This window comes from Vombatus ursinus, unplaced genomic scaffold, assembly GCF_900497805.2.
Source record: "Vombatus ursinus unplaced genomic scaffold, bare-nosed wombat genome assembly UNPS02000749.1, whole genome shotgun sequence".
NCBI lineage: Eukaryota > Metazoa > Chordata > Mammalia > Diprotodontia > Vombatidae > Vombatus > Vombatus ursinus.
This window is the reverse complement of record NW_020940527.1, coordinates 25,308,313-25,325,112: the sequence shown is the minus strand read 5'-3', so window position 1 is coordinate 25,325,112 and position 16,800 is coordinate 25,308,313. Positions and strand designations below refer to the sequence as shown.

Here is a 16,800-nt window from a genome sequence, read left to right as displayed (position 1 = left end):
TAACACAAAAAGTTATTTTTATCTTTGGAGTTCATTTTTGTACTTAAATGAGCATGAGTGTGTCTAATGCTCTGGGAATTTACCACACTTCAAACCAGATAATGAAGCCACAATGAAAGCCTGACTCAGGAACCAGAAAGCTACCCAGTTTGATCATCCTGAATTCTGATTAACTTCTTTCCCACTTCCCATTCCTTGCTGGAGAGATACAGTAACACCTCTCAGATGGATGCCTGTCAACCTGAGCACCTCTAAAATTTATCTGAATGGCTCATACAGTCTTTTCTGGGGGAGAAAGGTGGAATAGGGGTTAAATATTTTTTGTTGAAAGAGTGTTTCAAGGAACTGAACCAAGACCAGGAGAGGTGAAATTCTGTTTCAATGTAGGATAGTCCCAAGATGGCAATCAGAGAAAGAGGTGATGAACACAAGCAAAATGGACTTCCAACTTTGTTGTAGATAATCCACAAAATAGATAACACATGGCAACTTGCTTCTCTACTGTTTAGGACATAGAAAAACTATTTCTTGAGTTCCCAGGAGTTTCCCAGGGGAGGAAAAAAACGCCATTGAAAAGAGACTTATCATCTTGACATAAGGGAAAATCATCCAGGAAACGATCAAACAAGGAAGGTGAGATGGTCATGTAGCCAGAGCGAGGGATCTCAGTTGGACAGTACTATACTGGTAACTAACTACAAAATGTTAAAGACCTAGAAGGTCTCTAGCAGATTGGTCAGATCCTGTGTAAAAGATTTTTAGGAGGATGTGGACATGAATTGGGTGGGATAAGGTGGTATGGATGGATTGCAATCTGCACCTTTGGGACGTAAATTGGGTGGGATAAGGTGTTATGAATAGGCTATACCTTTGGTGGGAGTACTTTGATGTATTTTACATTGATGAAATTATACAGCAATTGAAATACAAGAAGGGAAAAGGACAAAAATGAATAATTAGCATTTGGAAAGAAAAAAGAGGCAGTTTCTAGATACATGACAAGAAATGCCAAGTCCAGTGAATAAGAATCTAAGGGTAGTATACAGGAGAAGGAATGGATACGTGACATGGAAAGCCCCCTTATGTTCAGATAAGAATCCTAGCTGTATTGACCTCAGTAAACTTGTGTACCTTGCTACGGTGGTCAACTGACCATCTTTGAAACTTAAGGGACAGAAAGACTAAAAAGCTCTCAGCGAAATCCCTTCCCAGACAAAGGGAGGACAGGAGAAGGTCTTTGGAAGAGGACCTCCGAGTTATTGGGTTTTTTTTAATTTTTGTTCTTTGCACCTGAAAGACGAGTTGTGAGAGGTATAATATGGCCCATGACTTTGCTATTTCAGTTTGCCTTTGAGGTAGCTGCCAAGGGGCTATAAATCAAAAGAGAAAAAAAAAGCAAGCAAGCAGCACCAGGCTGTCTTTGCTTCTTCCCTTGAAGCTTAGATAAAGTCTACTCAACTGTGCAAACCCCAGGCTCTCTCTATGGAATGCTGGGAGAGGGACTTTACTGGTCCCTGAAAACTGAACAGGGAAAAACTGAGATCAGCTGAGTGGTCAGGACAGAAGGTCTAGGGAACATTCCCCATGCAGTATGAGAGCTGGCTGCATGGTTGGGAGAGGAGGGCAACCGCAGTCTGCTATTAGAGGAACTTTTAGGGTAGAGGGAGGTCCCAAGAGCATGGCATAGTAAAACCATTTATTTATTGTTTTAAGAATTTTTTTTCTGAGCTTAGCACTCATCAAATAAAACTAGCATTTCCATGTACATAGTAGATGAGAGAGAGAGAGAGAGACAAAGAGAATGAGAGAGGGAGAAAAGATAGTAATAGCACTTAGAGTTTTAATGTTTGTATAATATAATATATAATCTCATAATTATAGTTATATATTATAATATATAATATAATCATATTACTTATATATTATAATATTATCTCATTTGATCCTCACAACAAGATAGTGCTAGTAAGGTGCTATTATTATTCCCATTTTACAGATGAGGAAATTGAGGCTGAGAGAGGTTACATGATTTGTTCAGTGCCCCAAGGCCAGTAATTATCTGAAGCAGAAATTGAACTGAGGTCTTCTTGACCTCACTCCATCTATTGCATTACCTAGTTGCCTACATAATACATTCAACATGTAACTTTCAAAGCTGTCCCATTTATCTGTGATTCTTTTTCTCCTTCTTTCTGTGCTCTTCTATGCATTAAATTTTTTTTCAATAACCTTATTTTCTTTTTTCTTTTTTTCTTGTTGCTCTCCTACTGTCATTCACTCACTCTTCCTCCCCCCATCCCCAACCAGAGCCATTTAAGGACCAAAAGGGATAGAGCCCCAGAGGCAGCCTTGAAAACTCAGCTCTCCTCTCTAGAACTATTGCTCTACCTTGCTCATTGACTGAGAAACTTTCTTCTTTGGTCTTCTGTCTCAGCTTTGGTGGCTCAAACTCTTTCTAAGAGGAGTCAATTCCATTCAATCAATGTTTATTAAATGACTATTATGAGCAAAGGCACTGTGTGACAATCGACAACTAAAAAGTTCCTGTCATTGAGAAGCCAATGAGCTATTGGGAGATGCAACATGGAAACAGATAAATAGATCCAAGCTAGTTGGAGGAGAGAGAGAGTGTGTCAATGACTGGAGGGATCACAAAAGGCTTCCTGGAGGAGGTGGTGCCTGAGCTGAAGCTAAGGATTTTAAGAAGTAAGGAAGGAGTGCTTTCCAGGTCTGAAGGATAGTCTGTGCAAAAGCAAACAGAGGTCGAATGACTTGCCCAGGGTCACACAGCTAGCAAGTATCTGAGGCCAGACGACCCTAGGCAAAGTCATTTTACCTCTGTCTGCCTCAGTTTCCTTAACTATAAAATGGGGAGGGGGAGAATTATAGCACCTCCCTCCCAGGATTGTTTTGAGGATCAAACGAGATAATGTTTGCAAAGGGCTTAGCACAGTGCTTGGTACACAGTAGGCACTTAGAAAATGCATATTCCCTTCCTCTTCCCTTCTCTGCAACTTCAAACCTTGGAGAGTTGTCTGAAGGTACCAAAAGGTTAAGTAGCTTGCCCACGGTTCCTACTAAGGAGCCACCGAGGCAGGACTTAAGCCCGGGTCTTATCCTAACTCAGAGGCTGAGTCTCTATCCACTGTACCACCTTCTTCGTGTGTGTGTGTGTGTGTGTGTGTGTGTGTGTGTGTGTGTGTGTGTGTACACATGCATTCTCTCCTTCTTCCTTTTCCCCTCCCCCCTTTTTCTTCTCTCCTCCTCTCACTCTCCCTTCCCCTCTCCCTTCCCCCAACCCCCCCATCTTTGATCTCACCTATTTGAATGTTCTTTACAAAAATGCACATGATAACTTGTCTACACCTTCTCACTCCATGTAGCTCTTATCTATGTCCAACCAGCTCAGAGTAAGGCTTACACACAGTCCCAAAACTGGCATTCTTAGCGCCCTCTGCCCTCTTTTACTCTGCCACCATTATTGCAGAAGTAGAAGGCCCCACACATGTATATTTGTACATAGATGTATATGTAAAAACATATATGCATAAGACTACATCCATATGCATGCACCTACAAGGGCAGCACGTATGGGTTAAGGAAGACCTGACTTACCCTTCTCACCCATCCAGAATAAACACAATGGTGTCTTTCTCGGTGACAGGCCTAGAGTCAGGAAGACTCATCTTCCTGAGTTCAAATCTGGCCCCAGACACTTATTAGCTGTGTGACCCTGGGCAAGTCACTTCACCCTGTTTGCCTCAGTTTCCTCATATGTAAAATGAACTGGAGGAAGAAACAGCTAACCACTCCAGTATCCCTACCATGAAAACCCCAATGAGGTCTCAAAGAGTTAGACACAACTGAAATGACCCAACAACAACATTTCTACCCGTGTGACCTTGGGTGAATCACTTCACTTTTACGGGCCTCAGCCTCCTCATCTGTAAAATGAAGGGGTGGGATTAGATGACTTCTAAGTTTTCTTTCACATCTACAAATAGGCAAAGATACTGGAGTGGTTTGGGCTAAGTCACAACACTGTTTGCCTCAGTTTCCTCATCTGTAAAATGAGCTGGAGAAGGAAATGGCCAACCACTCCAGTATTTTTACCAATAAGTAAAATTAATTTAATGCTATATCATTTGATTATTAATATTAATTTGTAATAGTCCCTTCTCTGTTTAAAATCCCCACTTCTTAGTTTCAGCTCACATAGAAAAACCATTTCCAGAAGCTGAGGAATGTGGCTACATACCAGCCTCTCCCAGCACCTGGCCTGGGACTCTCTATCCCATAAACCAAAGCTAAACTGAGCTGGTTTTCACTACCAAGAGTTATCAAGAGCCATTTGTGTGATCTCACTCCCTTCATTAGAGTTTGGGGAGGCCTGACTCACGGAGGAGAAGTAAAGTCAGAGAGATCCTGATCCAGAAAGGTTTTGCTTGCCTGGATTGCTGGAGGCTGCTAAAACTCATGACCAAGCCCATTCCCTCATTCCTCCCCTTATTACAAGGAGCTGAGGACCCTTAGCCCACATCCTCCTAAAGTGTCTGCCAATTAGGGTTGCCTTTTTCCTATCAGGAGAGGACCCAAGAATGTGCTGTCAGGAAGACAGGTGGGCGTTTAAGATGACCCAAGACCCTGCCTCTCGGTCTTCCGTTACTGAGAGAAACCACTGACCATTAATTTATTTATTATTGGCTAGTCTCATTAATAGATTTTTCTGTAATACCCAGAAACCGTCTCTCGGAATTTTGTTTGCAATACCAAGAAAATTCTAAATGGGGTCACGAAGAGTTGGATATGACTGAAATGACTGAATAACAACAACCTTCCTTGTGCCCAGTACAATTCCAGAAACCCCAGGAGGCTGGAGAGCCGGTATTAAGAAGGATAAAGTGGCCTATGCTGCCCAGACAAAAAGGAAATGCCAGCAGCCTCCACACCCAGGGAGTCAGAGTGGAAAGAGGAGGAGGTTCAATGAGCCAGGGCACCTGAGTTTGCAGTGGGTTAAGTCAGCTGTGGATTGACTTTTTTTACGGAGTTCTCTCTGCAAGAGGCAAACAGAGGGCCCTCTGTGGAAGGCGCAAAGAAGACAGCACCTACCCTGCCACCACGATTTCAAAGTCCCCGTCGTGGTCCACGTCGGTGACGGCCACGCCGTAGTTGAGCTGGGTAGGGTTGCTGTCGTAGTCAGGTGGCAGGACAGAGTTGGTGACTGCAGTAAACATGGGCTCGGCTCTCTGGGACCCCTCACTGGGGGGCAGAAACCACCCCGGCAGCAGCAGCAGCAGCAGCATCTGAAACCAAGGACAACAAGCTTCAAAGGGAGACCATTGATTTTGGGAAGGATGGGGGCCTAGGCAGGTTTTCCCACATAAATAGGATGTGATTAAAACACATCCGGCCACTACACAAGAAGCTTAATCAACAACCAGGATGTTCAAATACAAGCAATGAAAGGAGACAAAGGGAAACAGAAGATCGCAAGGACAGAAATTGGAAGCTGGAAGGGACCTCAGAATTCATCCAGTCCAAGCCCTCCATTTTACAGATGAGGAAACTGAGGCCCAGAGAGTTAAGTGACTTGCCCAGGGTCACATAAGTAAATAAATAGCAGAGCATGAATTTGAGGCCAGGTCCCCTGACTCCAAATCCAGGTCTCTTCCCATAGCATCATGTTGTCTCAGTCTCCGAGAGGTTCAGGTCAAGGCAGCCAAAGTCGTTACGGATAAGCAGCAGTGAAGGAGACTTCCTTAGATGGTATTTGTTCCAACAATGAGCAGCTAGGTGACACAGGGGATAGAGTGCCAGGTCTGGAGTCAGGAAGACTCATCTTTTTGAGTTCAAATCCAGCCTCAGATACTTACTAGCTGTGTGACCCTGGGCAAGTCACTTAACCCTGTTTGCCTCAGTTTCCTCATCTGTAAAATAAGCTAGAGAAGGAAATGGCAAACTGCTCCAGTATCTTTGCCAAGAAAACCCCAAAATGGGGTCACAAAGAGTCAAATATGACTGAAAAAGACTGAACAACAACATTCCAACAAGCAGCCAAGAAGGAATTTACTATTTGATACCTGTCTGAGCCAGCTTCCACCCCCTGCCCAGGTCCCTACCTTTAAAACCAGGAAACAAAGTCATTGCAGCCAGGGCAGACATTCCAGCAGAATCTAGCTGGCACTGCATCAGTCACTTGGAGAAATTAAACCATCTTATGCGTGTTTTATTATAAATTAATTATGTATAATACATTGTATAATTCATTATTATATCTCTAACATAACTCACAGTGTTGCCAAGCTGCCTGGGGCCATGGGAAGGGATGGCACTCACCCAAGAGACAGATGCAGAAGGCCAAAGAAGGAACTCCCTCCTTCCCTCTCTGTGCTAGATCAAGGGAGACACTTAAGTTCCTATAGATAGCATCAACCTGGCTATTCTGGTAGGCACAAGAAACCGCACTGAGGGGACTAAAGGCCCAGCTGGAACCCATCCCACAACTGCTGCCCAGACCAAATCCCCCCAAGGGGATGTCGTGGCTGCTAGCTTCCAGAAGGCACCTCACCTCTTTTGGATGGAACAAATCCTGCTGGCATGTCAGAGCATTCGGGAGAAATCAGCCAGCAAGATCTGGGTCTGAGTCAGACTGATGTCTTAATGAAGGCGAATACAAATGAAGACAGCAGACGCACAAGCCTCTAACGAGGCGGGAGTCTTTAATAACTCGGGGAGCAGCTAGGGGCTCACCAGGGCCAGAGGACTGTGCTGCTTCGCTAGAGTAACACGATCCAGGCCCAGCTCAGGCACTTCCTAGCTAGGTGGCCATGGGCAAGTCACGGGACTGCAAGTTTACAAGCAGAATGGGCCACATAATACAACCTCCTCATTTTTTTGAAAGGTTACTAACTAGCCTAAAGCCACATAGGAAGTTAAGTGTCAGAGATGGGATTTGAACCTAGGTCCTCTGACTCCAGAGCCTTTTTTTCCACTGTTGTTCATCCTTCATTTTCGAAGAGGACCAATGACGTCACAGGGCGATGCCCTGACTTGGCCGTGAATTGGATTTGGGTAAAGCACAAAGTCGTCAGCCTCACTCTCTCTTCCTGAGTCATCTAAGTCCAGTGGCAGGACAAAAGTCAGGACAAGTGGCAATGGCCCGGGATGCACATCATTTAACCTCTTGGAGGACCAGGTTCCCCATCCATAAAACGAGGCAGGTTGGAGGAGATAATAATAATAGCTAACATTAATAGAGTATTATAAGGTTTCTAAAGCACTTTATATTTATTTTCATTTGACCCTCACAACAATCTTGTGAGTTGATTATGACAGACATCACCCCCATTTTACAGATGAGAAAACTGTGAGAGGTTGAGTGACCTACCCATAGTCACATTCGTCCTGGATCTGAATCCCAAGATCATAAGAAAAGACATCTCCCAAGAGGAAAAGTAAAAACAGAGCTTTACCCCTCTGGCCTCAGTTTCCTCACCTATAAGTCAGACCAGATGACCTCTAAGGTCCCTTAAAGCTGTAAATCCTTCAGACTTCAAATACTGGTCAGAAAATTGCTTCTAAGACAATTCTTAGAAAAAAAAGATTCTAATGTCATCTTCAAAAGGAAAATAATGGATGTTCCATTGAGTGAGGCGCCCCAAATTGCTAGGAAATCCATAGGGAATAACAGCTTTCACTTTGTTGCTTTAGGGGGTCACAGAGTTGGTGATAGAGAGCTCTTGGGGATCATCTAATTCAACACTCTCTTTTTACAGATGAGGAAACTGAGGTTCTGAGAAGTTAAGTCCAAGGTGGAATAATGGTTGGTATTGGACTTGGATTCAGTTATATTAGGCATGAATCCTCCCTCTGACACATATTATCTGTATGACTATGGGAATGTCACCTAACTTCTCTCAGACACATCTGTGAAATGGGTCTAACTCACAGGGTTGTTGTGAGGCTCATGTGAGATAAGGCATGTAAAGTGCCTTGCAAATCTTAAAGTGCTATATAAATCAATCAATCAATAATAATAATAATATCATCTAAAGTCCCCCAGTCAGGATTTGAACCCAGATCCTCATAATTCCAAATCCAGCATCTTTTACAATCCACCACAAAAGAATATGAGATAAACCTAATTCAAGAACTTTACCACTCAGTGATAGCACTTTAATTTTGTGACAGATTGTAACTTTCACTCTGTCCATTCATTAAATGAATTTATATTGATGTTAAGGTAGCTATATTGTCATAGGATCATTGATTGAGCGTTGGAAGAGACCTTGGTGGTCTTCTGGTCCAACCTCCCTCCCCCCTTTTGCAAATGAGGAATCTAAGGCTTTGCTTCTCTGCTGTATAAAATGGCCTGATTGATCCTTACCATGATGTCCAGCTTTTAAAGGCTATGATTCTGTTCTACCAACACATTGCCTCCACTCAGCCCTTGTCGTTCTCAAACCCAGACCCAACTTTTCCCCCCATGTTAAACAAGCGTGTGATGTAGATGCTATTATTATCCCTGTTTTACAGATGATAAAATTGAGGCAGACAGAGGTTAAGTGAGTTGCCCAGAAGCGTATACTACTCATGCTACTTAGACTACTTAGACTACACAGCGTACCATAAGCTTCTAAGGTCAAATTTGAACTCAAGTCTTCCTGATTCCAAGCCAGGCATTCTAGCCCCCTGGCATGTTTACTTGCTTCTTGAAGACATTTAAACACGTTTACACAGTTATTTCCTCACGGGTAACAAGGAAGTCATTGATTGTATCCTAGAATAGGAGTGGCTACCAATTTTCTGCAATTCCTGATTAACTTGAGGTTGCTAGGTAGTGTAGTAGATGGAGTGCTGGACTTGGGAGTGAAGAAGACCTGAGTTCAAATTCTGCCATAGACACATACTAGTGTGTGACCTTGGGGGAGTCATGTAACCTCTCCTCAGCCTCAGTTTCTTTGTCTCTTAATATGGGTACAATAATAGTTACAACTTCTCAGAGTTGTTACCTCCCAATTGAATACTATTGTAAGGATCAAAAGACAACATACGTAAAGTGCTTTGCAAATCAGAAAGAACTATACAATTGCTAGCTATTATTATAAGCGATTAGGGAATGGATTATGTATTATCAGAACAAGTCATTCTCAGCAGTCCTCTATTTTGCTGTGAATAGCCACTCTTCTCTTTCTCTTGATGTGTTGGCCCTGCTCCACAGGAGGAGAGATGAGAGGGAAAGAAAACTCCTATGTCAGTGTGGTACAGAAAATGGGCTGCTACATGGTCTAGAGCTGGAAGACTGTGCTGCTGGCACCTTACACCGGGCATAATATCTAGTGACAGGTCTACAGACTACAGGAAGTGAAGGACAGCTATTTAAAAAGAAACAGATAGTGGGAAGGGAACTGATGTCTCTTGGCTCTAAGTAGCCTAAACATGGCGGTAAGAGAGTGTTTGGTGAGAGTTCTCACGTGAGGTAAGGCATGTAAAGTGCCTTGCAAATCCCCATTTTACAGATCAGAAAACCATGAGAGGATGAGTTGGGAGTAGAAAGGCAAGGGGATCAGTTGAGGTTGGGAGCAGTGGTGCAGCTGTGGTGGCTAGTGTTTGATCTTGGCATCTTCCCCTCCTTTATCACTGTGGTGCATAAAATCATGAGTTTCCATAGCAGTGTATGGGCTATGCCTTGTTTAATAATCAGCTCTCCAAAAACATGGTATGCAATTTTAAGTTTAATCTTTATTATCATAAAGATTATTTCTGTGACACTTATTTACACAGTAATCAAGACTACTAACATTTTCTCCATCACTTTCTGAAGTCTAAACCATCAACAAAACAATAAATCGAGCCCTGATTTGTAGCATTTTCCAATTTCCGAAGTGTAAATGATCACAGTGAAAATTTAACAATTGGCTCTTATGAGCTGGTCCAAGTTGGTTTTAGCACTCCCCTGCTTGCATTACTCCTGTGTCTCCATAAAGTATGTGCCAGAACCGGGGAAATAAGCTATGATGAGAGTTGTGCTCCAGATTCAGCCAAGGGCTGCCTGTCTGAATGGTACCAGCTGAGCTCATTCCTAGAAAGGGTGCCCAGCAGTGGGCACTCCCTAACTATCAGATTCCTTGCACTCTGGCCAAACGAGTCAGGTGGAACATAAACAAGGGAACAGGGAAGAAGAGAACGACAAAGTGACCAGACAAGAAGGAAAAGGGAAGACTGGCCAAACGAGTCAGGTGGAACATAAACAAGGGAACAGGGAAGAAGAGAACGACAAAGTGACAAGACAAGAAGGAAAAGGGAAGGACTGCCTTTACCAACCATTTTACTTGTAATTTCATCAGGAACCACTTCTTTTAACCTAAAACAAACTAAGTAGCACTTACTGTATTTCCAGACTTGCTCCCAAAGTGAGAATGGGGTCCTTGGTAAGGAATTAGGGAAGGAAGGATAGAGAGTCACGGGTCCTGTTCACTGAGAAGGGTGAGGTAGTTACTACAGATCACTTCCTCCCGAGGCCTAGCATATGAAAAGAGCCCAGGGTGTGAAGTTCCAGAAGTGAGCAGCTCTAATTGGCCATATGAAGTGGAGACAGACCCTACACATCTTAACAGTTGGGAAATGGAGGGTGGTAGTAGAGAAGAACAAGTATAAAAACTCTTTTCTTCCCCTCTAACAGGGGAGTAGACAAAAGGTAGAGAGCTTTAGGGCCAGCATAGGACAGGACAGGAAAACACTGTTAATAAATGTCATCCTTCTTTCCCTAGCACTGGTGTTGCCAAGGATACAGTGAAGGAAGGTGAAATCCACCTACCCACCTGTGTCTTCATACTGTGTACATGTGTATGTCTACATTAATTCCTTAACTACCACATAGTATGGTTTTAATAACACTGTTCACTCATAAAGAAGAATTAGGGTATGGGACCATATTAAGTCACTTAAATTACTTAAGTAATAATTTTTTAAAATGGTTCACACTTAGAGAACTCTACAACTTATAGAAGTACCAGGTAACCAAGAACAAATCATTTTAGATTATTTTTTTTTTCCTTTTTTGGGGGGGGAATGAGGTCACTAGACTGATAGGTCAGGGGAATGGTATAAACACAGTTTAACTGGGTTAAGCAAAGTACTCGACAAAGTCTGTCCTGCTATTCTTGGGACAAACTAGAGATGTAAGGTAGATGACAGCACAATTAGGCGAATTCAGAGCTGGTTGAACGGCTGGCTTGCTGACTTGGATGGGACTTGGTGCCATCTTGGAAGGAGGTCTCCAGTGGAGTGCTCTGGGGATCTGTGTCCATTGACCCCATGCTATTTAAAACTTTGACCACTGACTCAGGTAAAGTCACAGGGAACACACTTATCAAATCTGCAGATGATACAGTGTTGGGAAGGAGAGTCGATGCACGGGAAGATGGTCAGGATTCTCAAAGACGTTGACAGGTTGGATAAAATGTACCTAATTCATTCAATGAATATCTATTAAGAGCCTACTATGTGCAAGTCACTGGAGATACAAATACAAAAATGAAGCGTTCCCTGCCCTCGAGGAACTTGTTTTCCTAGAGAGGCTATTTTATAGTCTCAGGACAAATCCTTTTATTAAGAGGATTTGTTCTATGAAGTTTGAATTCAATCAAAGGGCCACACTTGAGGACCTAGAGGACCACATGTGGCCTTGAGGCCACAGGTTCCCCACCCCTGCGCTATAACACATACACAAATAAATCAAAAACCCAGTAATTGGGACCTTGAAAGGGGTAATCTTAGTGGGGTTTTATGGATGGGGAACCATATCACAATCGGTAAAGAAGTGAGAGGTGAGGAAGTAGAGGGCATGTTCAGAGATGGTTTTTCTAGGAGGTTAGTATCAAAAAGGAGGAGAGATGTAGGATGATTGTCTGGAGGGCCGGGCAAGATTAGATGAAGGTTTAAGAATGAGAGAAATCTCAGCATGTTTGTAGACATTAGGGAAGGAGCCAGAGAGAATGATCTAAGTAGTCAGGAGGGGATGTATTGGCAACCTCTTCCTCTAAGATTGGAACAAAGTAGAAGAGGAAGGCAGATGATGTTGAGGGAATTTGAGGTGTAGGATTGAGTAGAAGGAGCTTCCAAGGAATAATGATGTTTATTTTCTCAGTAAAGTATTAGGTGAGGTCCTCTGCTGAAAGAACAAGGAAAGGAGAAAGTGTAGGTGGCTTGATGAGAGAGAACATTTAGAATAGCCACTTCGGGGAAAGCAAGAGCCCCACATGGGAACAACATTACAATGAAGGCCCAGTTGAGATTAGGCAATGCAAATTAATAATGGCTCCAATCAGCACTGTTGAATGGCTTCCACCAACAGTGTTAAGCAAATGAGGAGGAGGAACAGAGGAGGTGAATGCTGGAGATAACCCAGAGATGAAGTTTGGAAAGACATGAGCAATGCTAGGACAAAGGAATAAGGAATTCTAAGACAGAGGGCAGTGTTAACTGGTTAATTCTAAGGGAGGAAGTGAGGCCAAAGCAGGGTACGTGGAGTGACTGAAGGGGTTGGTTCCGATAAGAGGAGGCTTAGGAGGAGCGAGGTGCAAGGACAGACAGAAGGACAGGAGGTTATAGTCAGAAGCATTTCAGAATTCTGAATTGCAGAAATAGAATGTGGATGCGTGACAATGAGATCAAGAGCATGACTGGCCCTGTATGTGGCTGAGGCAGAACGACAATGCAGATCGTGGGAGTTGAGGAGATTGATAAACTATGAATCTGGGGTGTTTGAAGGGACCCAAATACCTGGGCAGGGGGTTGGGGTGGAGAGGAAGTCTGAGCCAAGTACTATCTTCTGTGGAGCGAGGTTTCCATGAATACAAAAAGATGAAAGGAGTGAGAGAGGGAGAGGTCTACCAAGAAAGGCAATTTGTTAACAATAAAACAAGAGTCCCCTAGGGAACAATGGAGGAGATGGCAGAGAAGCACAAACTCTCATGAGATGTTGGGCTGAGGTGGGTAGGGATGAGTAGAGAGGGAAATGTTTACTTAGACAGCCCTCAACTCTGAACCACTGCAATTATAAGAGGAGGAAGAGGAAAGTTTGCTAGCCAGTGGACAATAGGCTTGCTAGTAAACAAAGGTAGTTCTATAGCCCAGTAGGGAGAGGTCTAGGGACTGGGGGCCCACCCAGAATGGCAGCCACATCAGACCCTGGCTGTATTTGCTAAGAATAGGGTTTCAGGGAGGGGGGAGCAAGGAGCAATGTGGTTATGGGCTGGGGCCCAGTGACCATGTAGGGAGTGACTTAGTATCTGTTTTCTCAGTGGTTAAGGGGGCTGAGGCCCAGTTGACTTACTCACCCTCTTCCATCATCAGTAAATGTAAAGTTTTACATATGGGTTCAAAAAATCAACTTCATCAGCTGAAAGTTGGGGATTTATAACTAGACAACAATTCCTAAAAGACTGGGGAATTTTAGTGGATTACAAACTCACCATGAGTCAGTAGTTCAACAAGATTGCCCCCAACCCTCCCCAAAATGCACTATTGGGCTGCATTGAGAGAGGCAGTGTCCAGGATCAGGGAGGTGATAGACTTGCCATATTCTGACTTTATCAGACTACATCTGGAGTGTACTGAGTCCAATTCTGGGAACCACATTCTAGGAAGGAAACTGATAAGCTGAAAAGTGTCCAGCCTAGGGGCAACCAGGATGAAGAGGCTGGCAAATAAGTTTCTGTCTTATGGGCATCACTCGAGGGAACTAGAGATATGGAGCCCAAAGAAGGGAACACTTAGGGAAGATGTGATGGGCTATCTTAAAATATTTGAATACTTAAAAGAATAATTAAATTTATTCTGTTAGGCCCCTGAAGGTCAAACTAGTAGCAAGGGGTAGAGGCTGTGAGGCAAATTTAGGCCTCAGGTAAGAAAACCAAGGTAAAACCAAACCCTTCTTCAGAATGAGTTCTTTCAAAATAGGGGTTTTTTTTGTTTTTGTTTTTGTTTTTTTTTTTGCACTGGAGGCAGGAGTATGCAGGAGCCAGCTCTAACTGCCTCTTAGAACTAATTGTTGTTTTTCAGCATGAGCCTTTATACCTTGGAAATCAGCAGATGCTACAAGCCAAGGCTTGATTTATTATTTTGTTGATTGTCTAGACTTAAGGAAGTGAAGAATAAAATGTAAAAAATTAAACTTTTTAAGTATGTTTAAGCAGATTAAACTCAAAAGTGTGTCAGATACATTTCCCCTTCTCTCATGGAAAGCTGATTGTTAAACATTTACCAACATACCATGGGCTGGAGGTCTTCAAAGAGAAGCTAGATAACTACTTGTTGGTTAAGTTTTAGAAAGGATTCTTGCTCAGGCACAGATTGGACTACATGTCTTCTCAAGTCCCTTCCAATTTTGAGAGTTTATGAAATAATGCCAATAAGGTAGTATAACCAAAAATCTGCCCATGACAAAAGTTCCAGGATACTGTACAAATGCTTTTCCCTCCCACCACATCCCCCAGAAGAACCTGTCAGTACAGAATATTTGCACTGCTTTGAACTCTAACATTTGCAAAGTTCAAAAATAATGGTTCACATTTATATAGAATTTTAATGTTTACAAAGCACTTTTCTTTACAGCAACCTAGCCTGTAAAGGCAAGCAGTGCAAATATTGTTAACCCCATTTTTCAGAAAAGGAAACTAAGGCTCACAGAGGTTACATGAGTTCCCCCAAATCACACATTTAGGACAAAAGCCCAGACCTGAACTCAGGTGGTCAGACTAAACCCCAAACTCTTCCTATTAGATCTACTATCAATCAGAGTAGAGAATGGGGACTGAGTAAAGGAAGGAATGAATGGAAAAACAGTTATTAAGCACTTACAATCCAGGCACTGCACTAATCACCGAGGAAACAAATACAAAAAGTTAGAGAGTCTCTGCCCTCAGGAAGCTTATATTCAAATGAAGGAAAGCCAAGAGAGATGTGGCCTTTAATGGGAGTGTCTAGAGAGTCACAGATAGTGATCCATATGGTAGTCAACTGGCCTACCCTTTCCAGAAGCAGTGACACTATCGATATGATGGCACCCAGAGCAAAAACTGGAATGGGATGGAATGCAAAGTTCTAATGCTTTGAAAATAATCATAATCATAATAATAGCAGTTATATAGCTCTTTGATTTGCAAAATGCTGTACATATTTATCTCTTTTGCTCTTCACAACTCTGAGACATAAGGTACTATTATTATTTCTATTTTACAAATGAGAAAATTGTGGCAGAGAGAAGTTAAATGACTTGCCTGGGGTCATATAAGTGTTTGAGGAAGGATTTGAATTCAAGTCTTTCTGACTCCAGGTCCAGCAACCTATCCATTGTACCACATAGCTGCCTCATACATACAAACACATACACATACATTATATATATATATATATATATAATGTATGTATATATATATACACACATATACGTACAAATTATGTATAATATATATTATTTAATAATATATTATAAGATATGTATGCTACACATAATTTATCTTTTTATTATTAGGCTTCTTAACATGGGTTCTTGGTTTTTTTAAATAAATATTTTAATAACTGCATTTCAATATAATTGTCTTCCTTTGTAGCTCTAATATTTATTTTGTTTTATGCTTTTAAAAACATGATTCTAAGAAGGGGTATAGACTGGCTTTACCAGACTACCAAAAGGGTCCATGACCTCAAAAAGTTAAGGACTCTTGCTTTAACATGTAAGAACTTTCAGGAAAGGAACTTCACTCTCACATTTTATGTTCTGCCTCCAAACAGCCAGTAATGACTTTTCCAGGAGATTATAGGATGACCTTAAAGCCTGGAAGACCTGGCTTGCATGCCCCTGGGTAGGTCATTTAACTTCTCTAGGTGAAAACTGAATCCTCTGGGTGCCTTTCAACCACTTCCAAGAATACAAGTCGCAGCGAAGGTGCCAACCTGCACTGGCAGAAGAAGTTTGCTTGCTAAGGAGTTCCCTATGCCAATGAAATCATAAGTCCCTTCAATGCCTAATAATTGATGGGTAAGTGGCCAGTTTGTAGGTACATTTTCTAGTGATAAATCTCTGGAGAAGGTCTACAAAGGTGTCCTCTCACTCTACTGGGGTGAGTTCAGTTCCAAATTGACTTCCAGAACTTTATATCTATACCAGCGTGGACCTGTTCCAAAATATCTCCTGAAATGGTCAGTTTAAGACTGAAGAGACTAGAATGTGTGAGGCTGAGGTCTGGAAATCAATTACACATGAACCTTCTTGGGCTGAATCTACAAGGGGCTGACCCTCAATCCAACTGGACACTAGGAATAGAGAAGTAAATTTCATTTGCCTTTGTTGATTGTGGGGAGCTGGGAAGGAGATTGGAGGAAAAGCGGAAAGGAAAATAATTTTCTCTGTCCCACCCCTCCTCCAAATAATGGCTATTATTCTAGATTACTGGTAACACATTCAGCTGGTTTTGTGAAGAGAGGAATATAAAACATACAAGGGTTATTTAGAAAGTAAATTTATGAGGTTAATTCCCAGCACACATTACATATGAAACAATAAAACAGTAACTTCATTGCTAAAATATAAAACAGATCAGCTATAGTCATTTGTGACTTGGTGGGCCCTTGGCTTAAAATGACTGATCTCTTAGATACATAGTTCTTCAGACAAAGTGTATGGGATCTCAGACAAAAAAATAATTGGTTTTATGGCAGAAATTTCTGGCCAACCTGGTTGGTTTTATGGAAAGAATGTTTTCAGTCAGCAAGGTATAACAAAGCTACCTGCAAAGT

The 16,800-nt window shown here is 42.3% G+C and overlaps 1 protein-coding gene across 3 annotated transcripts in view; it reads right to left on the bottom strand.

Moving 5' to 3' along the window:
- The window catches only part of CRTAC1 (cartilage acidic protein 1), a 182,958-nt gene that overhangs the window by 143,153 nt on the left and 23,005 nt on the right, over positions 1–16,800 (bottom strand). For all 3 annotated transcript variants that reach the window (XM_027857080.1, XM_027857066.1, XM_027857072.1), the window contains exon 2: positions 5,110–5,303. In XM_027857080.1, the coding sequence (XP_027712881.1) occupies positions 5,110–5,303 (194 nt within the window). The remainder of the gene's footprint in view (positions 1–5,109; positions 5,304–16,800) is intronic.